Source organism: Macrotis lagotis, chromosome X (genome assembly GCF_037893015.1).
Source record: "Macrotis lagotis isolate mMagLag1 chromosome X, bilby.v1.9.chrom.fasta, whole genome shotgun sequence".
Taxonomy (NCBI): domain Eukaryota; kingdom Metazoa; phylum Chordata; class Mammalia; order Peramelemorphia; family Peramelidae; genus Macrotis; species Macrotis lagotis.
The window spans coordinates 462580257-462588809 of NC_133666.1; the positions used below are offsets into that span (position 1 = coordinate 462580257).

Below are 8553 nucleotides of genomic sequence, written 5' to 3' on the forward strand. Positions count from 1 at the left end.
GAAATAGTTATCAAAAAATTTTTATAATTTCACAGATTCTGCCCCTCAGTCAATAATACCTATCAAAAGTCCCTTCTAATTCTGAGATTCTGTGAATATAGTGTCCATAGGTAACTGATGTTAATGAAAAAAAATGGGGGGGATATTATTCCAAAATCCACATAATCAGGTAATGAACCATCATCGCAGCAAGAACCCTTCTCTTCCTCCCATGCCACTACAATGATTCCTTTCTATTTTCTGAGGATTAATATACCCATAGAAGTACCAGAATCTCCCTTTTCCTTAAATCCTGTCAGTATCAGACTAACAGAGAAGTCTTTCACTACACCCAATAATGGAAGGAAGACCTCTGCTGTGATCATTTCCTACTCAACTGAAAAAGTATACAACAAATGTTACCCCCTTAAAGGAGAAACAATTTCCTTATCTACAGTTGCTCCTTACTGACTTCTGTTCCAGTTTTATTGGTCTTCTCCCTCTCTAGCCCCATCTATCTCCTCTTTCCACTCCCACAGAATTCCCCTCTTCTCTGACCCTATTTTTATTTCACAAGATCTCTCCTTTTCACATGTTTTCTCCTCCATACTTCCAAATATATAAATACCAGTAATATCTGTGGGAAAGGGGATTTCAATTTGGGAAGTTTCTGTTACAGTAACCCTGCCATAAATGCAGGCCCATGTGTTTTCTGAAACTTACAGTCTTACAAATTTACATAGAGGTTAAACACCTTGCCAGCGATTACAAGGCACATCATATGTGTCCAAAGCAGAATTTCAACCCAGGTTTTTTCTGATTAGTATCAGACGACCATATCAGATGACCATAAACCAATCTAAAATTCTGATAAAGAGATTAACTTCAGTTTCACTTCGTCTTTTCTTTGGCATAAGTATTAATAAGGAAAAGAAAAATCAAAATCATAGGTGCAAGGGGAAGTCAGAGCATTTCCTTAATCAAAAATCTGCACTGACTCCCCAATTTCTATCCAACAAATTCTAAACTTCTTAGCCTGCCATTCAAAGCCATCTACAGCTATACTAACCTAATCTTTGTCTTTTTTTCACCACCACTTACTTATTCCCAATTAAATATATATTTTTTTTCTAATTCCTCAAATCATATCCACAACTTTACTCAAGTCATTTCCAGTATAGGGTAAGAGAATAATTTTATTATTGTCTACCACTTGCTAGAGGCCACACATGCAATTAAGAAAACACATTCTCTTTAAATCTATTTCCTGAGCTCCAAAAAAAGAAGTCTTTTTTTCCTTACAAATTTAACTAGGAGAAACACTATAAAAAGTAGGTATAAAGTACTTTGCAAAATAAGAAATGATATATACATGACTTTATATCATTTCTCCCTTTCCCCCTCACTCCAAATCTTTATCAAATGAATTCCCTCATATTTTTCATATCTAATGCAAAAGTAATCTTTGATCTCCTACTCAAGTTTCCCTCCTCTGAACGTTCTTGGTACTTCCTTTATTTTACCTTATCACATGGTACATGGTACATGGTACATGGAGGTTACTGTCCTGGTACTGTGGTTCTTCATATAATTCTCTTATTCCCCCCCACACACTAATTTATGAATCCCTTGAGGGCAGGGATCATATACTGTAAAATGTTATATCCTTTATAGCACCTATTACATAAGATATACTCACCAATTAGTTATTTTGAATGACTAAAGTTGCACTGATCTAAAATTCTTTTGAAATAAAGAATTCATAATGGAAAATGACATAAGTTTCTTTTCTAGAAAAGGTATAAATGGGGCAATTAATCCATAGTTGATATAATAATGATAGACATGGGATATTAAACACTTAATTTAACATTTAACACTCACATAGTAAGGAAGAGTCAGTTTAAAAATGTCATAAGTTCAGTTTCCAATAAAATAAATTCCAGAAATATGAGAGGAAAATAAATTTCCATATTTTCCAGAAAAGAGAACTATCTAGTGACACTATTATTAGCAGGTGCTGATTGCTTTCTATTTTTTACCATTTCTTTTTATATCATCATATCATTTCTTCTAGAATCACCACCCCCCCCCCGTGCCCACTGTAACACCAATTAGGGCTAGAAAGAGAAGGACTTCCCTCAATGAAGCAGTTCTTTGCCAATCCCTCAATACCTGCAGTGACAAAACCTCCAGAATTCCTCTAATTTACAGCTGAGAATATCAGTGATCAGGTCATTACAAAGAACATTTAATAGCATTAAAACAACCCCCCCCAAAAAAAAGGCAGCAGAGAATTCAGTAATAGAAATTTTTAAATGAAAAATAAGTAAAAAATAAATGAACTGTTTTATACATTCTCTTTATGGGAAAGTATATTTGTATATTTCAACAGGTGTGACCTACTATGTGCTTCTGCTCATGCTAGGCACCAGTGCCTTGCCTGCATGGAAATCATAATTATCTGGAGGGAGAAGGGGAGGGGAAAACATACTCAAAGGCATTTGGCCTATTTCTTTTCTTTTTAAATCTAACACTGATCTTTTCCCTCCTAAGTGAAGACCATAAGAACAATATATCAAAATGCCAGCATTCTAGAAATTAAGTTGTCAGCTTTTTCTCTAGACTATGACTAAAAAGAATTACAGGGTTAGAGCTAATGAAACCTTACACTTGAGCACTATGCAATTTCCCCTAATCATTCTTAGGTCTAAAAATGTACCAAAGAAAATCCAACCATTAGATTTGTAATTTTCTCTACTTAATTTCACTTTCTCTCACTTTTTTTAATTTTCTTTTTTACACTCACTTTTGAAGTCTGGGTCCAGTTGTAGCTATGTTTGATTTATATATTTTATATATAATATATATAAAGTAATATCCATAAATGTTATGTGTACACTCATATGCACCTCTCATATAGATTCACCCTGGCTAAGAGAAATCTTAAACATTTTATAATTTGCAGATTTTCCATAATTAAGCATAATGATGTGCATAATCACACCAACTTTTTAAAAGAAAACCAATACTTTAAAGGAAAAGTTTGAATTAATCTATCTTCTGGCTTCTTGTTCTTAAAAATGATTATGAAAAATTGTTAGTTCAGGGTAGGAAACCCACAATAATAATTCCTGTATTAAAATTTTAAGCTAAAAATACTTAAGCTCTTAAGTACTGATAAATTTAAGAAAATATAACTGAAAATCAATTTATACACAGGGAACAAAAAAATAAATCTAGCTTTGAGTAATTTCTTGATTTTTCTCCTTGTTGATGAAGTTTCATAACTTTAATAAAAGAAAATAAAACCCCATCCACCCTAGGAAAACTCTATCCTATTCAAAAAGATGCATTATTTACTGCGTTACTTGATACATCTTCTAAATTGAGAACTTTTTACTAAAACAATTCTATTACACTTGAAGAAAATTAGAAAATTTGTTTGACCATCTTATCAAATGGAAGCATCTGATATATTATGCCTATTGTTCACTTGTCTTCCCCCTCACCTTTTAAGATAGTGATTCCTACCATCCCATAAAATCTCTTTCTGTTTTATCTGTGAAACACGCTCTTACATGCAGGTTTTAATTTATTTCTACCTTTCAATTCTTCGAAAAATACCTTATGGTGCAGTTCAACTTGAAGTAAGGACAGTCTCATTCATTTAGCAGACAAAGTTGAATCCACCAAGATGGTTCAGACAGTCTGGTTTTCTCTGCCCCACCCTTGTTTCCTTTGAGCCATAGTGATGTCACAACACAGGGCAGTGCAATGACTTCACTGCTACAGTTCTCCTGGCTTCTGATCACACAATTCTTTGCAGCCAAGGCAAATCAAATAACAGCAAAAGAAAGCTGTACTTCTCTCAGGAGTACTGAGCATCTGACACATTTCCAACAGATTAGTGACTTGGCATTTAAAAGAAATATATGTAACCACTAAGAACTCTCTAAATTAAGTGGGGTTAAAAATGAATGTCTCGGGGTTTTGAAAATTGACTATATTCTATATTACATAACAATCAAAGCTAGAGATTGAAATATATGACAGAGCTCAGGGCAGACTACATACACAAGCAACCTTTTTTTTTCCAGGATGTCAACTTTTCACATTTACTCTTCAGGGCACTTACAGAGTTTTCTTTTCACCATTAGGAATGTGATTACTGATATGCAAATTTTAATTCTTCTTTGAAACTTCAGCTCAAAAGGGCAAGAGTGAGATCTTACTATGCCTAAGAAAAATAATACCTTGGGCACCAAATGCCCTCCATACTTAGTTTATCATGTGATAAGTATATAAGGAAATGACAAGAAAAGACCATATTGTTTCTTTCAAATCATGAAAGAGTCTTTCAGTACATGAATGGATCTCTCCTCTATCTAGGCAGAAATCTCTTTTTTTCTTTGCAGGGTTTTATAAGTGAACTTGGTCAAATGTATCTAAAAAGTATCTATTCTGATATCACCTAACATCCAGAGTCTAATATTTCAACACTTGACCAATCCTTATACAGTCAAAGTCCTATGTATCAAACAAGTATAAAAACAAGAATGCTTTGAAATAATCATTTATGTGGTAAAAGCCCATCATTAAGAAAAATCTTAATATTAAAATTTTTTATCTTGACCTGAGACAACTCAGTCTTTTTCCCTAAAAGGTATTCTAATTCCAAGTTGGCACTTTTTGATTGTTCCTCCTGGAAAACAATGCATAAAACAGCAGTTTTCATTTTATGACATATTTTTCATTTATGCTAGACAAACTACATGCACCAAGATGAATGTGGAAATTTTACTTTTCATAATGTGTTTTAATGATGTTCAAAAAAATTGGGGGTACGATCTAGGAATTTAATTTCCGTAACTGTCCTGAAATTAAGATAGTTTTACTCTTCTGGGTAATTAAGCTTAAGGAAATTAATTGAAGTTATAGTTTTGTCATTGTCTCAAAATGCAATATCAAAAGTGTAAAAATTTAAGAAAAGTCCATTTCAAAAACTCGGTCCTAAATCCTAACAAATCTCTTAGTATGATTTTGTTTGACCCCCCAAAAAAGTTATATTAGAATTTAAGGTTTAGTTAAAACTATGACCAGAATATAATGAGTTTATCAGAGATGATAAAACCAATATGCTTTACATTACCCATACATACAGTGAATGTTATTATTTTGTTTCCATAATACTTTTAAATCAATATTAAGTTGTCAGGGCAATTTTTCATCATGTGACATCAAAATATTGTCACTAAGAAAGTAGTTTCTGCAACTAAGTTTAACTTCAGCACACCTGACTATCTCAAATAAATAGTAAACTGTTTTGAAAAAGACAGGTGAGACCTCAGCAAAGACAATTTAACAAGACAAATGAAAAGCAGCAAAATTCCAAATAGAAAATAACAACAGGACGAAGACTGCCCGATCCTCAAAGTATCTTTATCCGGGACCCCCATCTGATGAAAGCCATCTGTTTGCCCTTTATCGTCTCCTTGTGTCAGTAAAGAACTTTACTCCATGAATCTGTTAAGCAAAACCTTAGAAAACCTTGGATTTGAAAATGCCCAAAGCAAAAGAAAAACAGCGTTGCCACTGCAGAGGACCAGTTACAATTTACTATGTAACCACACCCACCGCATTGCAGAAGCCGTGGACTTGGTGGGGAGGTAGCCAGGGGAGAAGGGTGCAAGGGCTGCGGGTGGGGGCTATCGGAAGGGAAATCCAAGACGGCGAAGCAACTGCTCAGTTCACGAGAAACATTCCCCTCCCCAGCTTCTCAGAAATGACTAAGATCAAACTAAAGTAAAATGGCCAGGGAGCTTCCCCCAACCCCCACACGAACCCTACTGCACTGCCTCCTGTGCCTAGCCTGAATGCAGATAGCAGCCCAGCAGTCAGGTAAGCAATGCAGCATACAGACACCCCCACTCGGATGCTCAGGGGTGCAACTCCCTGCTCTCATCGAGTTAAATTGGGGGTAGAGGGGACCGGAGAAGTCAAGAGCGGAGGGGAGGAGTAACGAAAAGGGGCAGGGGTTTACCCAGGTGTCCAAGCCAAGAGCAACATCCATTTAGACACTCGCTCCTCCTCTTCCCTCCTCCCCCCCATCCCCACCGGGAATGCAGTATTTGCCTTTAGTCTCAGGGAATCATGCCCCAGATAAAAGGAAAAAAGGGAAGTTATATAAAAGCCAGGAGCTTGTGCTTGGGAAGGGAGGATGCTTTGTGCGCAGCGTACCTTATCCTGACCTCAAATCTCAACCAACCCCCTTGGTGTCCCCTCCGCACAGCGTCTCCCGGGCGCGTCTCCCGGGCCGCGTGAGCAGAGCGCAAGGCGCAGCCAGCAGAAGAGATCCCCCCGCGCCCCCTCCTCCAGCCTGACAGACCGCTGCAAGGGAGAAGGGCATCTGGCCTGGAGGCCCCCCGGGAGCTGCGGCCGCAGCTGCGCCGCACCGCTGTCCTTACTCCCTGCGGGCCGAGGGCTGGTCCGAGAGGAAGGGCCGGCGTGTAGGAGGGGACAGAGGAAACCCCGGCTCCTCCAGGCAGGATTCCCCCTCCCCAATCCCGAATCTCCACCCACTACCAAGTGTTAACTTTAAAAATGGCGCCTCGAAACATGATTTTAAAAAATAATAACAGTCATTCAAATCAAGAAATGGAAATGAAGACTGCATTTTAAAAATTCCCTCGCTCAATTAGGGCCTCCAAGGCAACGCAGGCTGGCTGCCAGCCCCCCGCGCCAGCAGGCTCTCCCCACCCCCCACCCCCATCCATCGCTGCAAAAGGCAAAAGCAAAGCGAGGACTCTACCTTGGCGAAGAGGCGCGAGAAGAGCCCACAGCTGCGGGCGGAGCCGGGGGAGAGACCCGGGTCTGGGGCCCGGGGGGCCTCCTGCCGATCCGAGCGGGACTCCGGGCGCCGCGGCGGCCGCCTCGCCTCAGCTCCGGGCCGGCCTCGGACGCATCTCCAGCAAATCAGGAAGGTGGATGCGCCTCCCTTCGGATGCGCCCCCTCCCCCTCAGAATCCCAGCAGGAGAGAAAAGTTACCTTTCGGATCGATGGTGTGTCCGGGACTGGCCAGGGCTGCGGGCGGGCGGCTCGTCACTTTTCTCTCCTCGGGGTCACTTTCATCTGCCGGACTGGACAGTCCGGGGTGCCAGGACGAGAGGAGGATGGGTTTCCTTGCCCCAGGTCCCCTCCCCTCCCTGTCCTCCCCCTCCTTTTGCTCGGGATGCAGGAGCACCAGAGCACACGCACAGAGATGTCTCACTGAGAACCGACGTCGGTCGTGATCCACCCTCCTAGAAGTGGAGGAGTGGTTAAGCCTCCAGTACTTTAGAGGACTTAGAATGTAACAGTTTTCTCCACCCTAGGAGGCTATTTGAAGATAGCTCCCCCCCAAAGAACCTCTGCAAGGACTATAATTTTGATTTCTGCTTTAATTATTTGCTTTGTAAAAAGACAGACTGCGTTTGACTTGGAATGAGCTTGAATATCAAGTCCGTAGCAGCCTGGGAAAAAACTAGCTTGCTTTAATATTCAAATATAAGAAAATTCACAGTACCTTAGTAGTAGTAAAGAAGGATGCTACTGTTTTCTGGAACCTCATATATATACATATTTACATATGTATGTATATACATATGATTTATGTATGCATATACATATGTATATACATATGATATATGTATGTATATGCATGATATGTGTGTGTATATACATATGATATATGCATGTATATACATCCATAGTCCTCACAGTTTAAAGTGTGTCCTCTTGATTTCCAATCCTTTTCCAAGCACTAAAATAATGAAGTTTTTCTACTCCAGTGACCAGGTTTTGAATTCTGATTCTAAGGGAAAGGAAAGAATTTGGCTCAACAGAACTAAGTTTTTCCATCTGTCAACTACCAACATTTATTGAGAACCTATGAGTCTAATGAACTAGGTTGTGTTTGTGGGAGATGCAGAGTATAAGAAAGTATAGTCTTTGAGATAGAGGTTAACCTACAGATGGGTAGATAAGACAGCCTAAGAAACCAGAAATACATACCTTATACCAGAAAAATAACTTCCTTTTGTAGCCCTGGGCAAATTCCAACCTCTCACTCTCTCCTGGCATTTCTTTAAGCCTGTAAATTACAGGTGAGTTTTCCATCTGCATCTATGGAGAATGTTTGGAATTTCCTACATCTGTCCTGAATCCTAAAAATATTCTTAACCTCCTGTGGTTTTTGTAAGACTCAAATAAGAATTATGTGAAACATTTTGCAAAATTTTAAAACTATTCATTATTAAGAACAAAGAATGAATACTAGGAATTCAAAAAGAGGGAGAGAAAGACAATCAAGGAGGCTTGTTTCATAGAGGTAGGCCCTAAAGAACAGATAGGAAGGTATGAGGCATTCTAGATAGGGGAAAGAGATGGGTAAAAGTACACATAAGGAAAAATCCAAGGCATGAGAATTAGCAGGTCAGACTGGCTGGAGTAGAAAGAAGATTGATGGAAAAAGTACTGAGACTAATATGATTAATATGAATTTAGATTTAACATAGTTATACATGTATAACCTA

The 8553-nt window shown here is 38.8% G+C and overlaps 1 protein-coding gene across 3 annotated transcripts in view; it reads right to left on the bottom strand.

The window, feature by feature from the left end:
- Positions 1–7302, bottom strand: part of EPB41L3 (erythrocyte membrane protein band 4.1 like 3) — a 244688-nt gene extending 237386 nt beyond the window's left edge. Inside the window, exon 1 of one of the 3 annotated variants that reach the window (XM_074202418.1) lies at positions 7028–7302. Coding sequence is in view for 2 of the 3 variants with exons in the window: in XM_074202413.1 (XP_074058514.1) it covers positions 3585–3645 (61 nt within the window). In the remaining variant the exon portion in view is untranslated. Of the gene's footprint in view, positions 1–3584; positions 6232–7027 lie in introns of those variants that run through there. The other 2 variants (XM_074202413.1, XM_074202416.1) reach the window with 2 other exon arrangements.
- Between the last annotated feature and the right edge of the window lie 1251 nt (positions 7303–8553).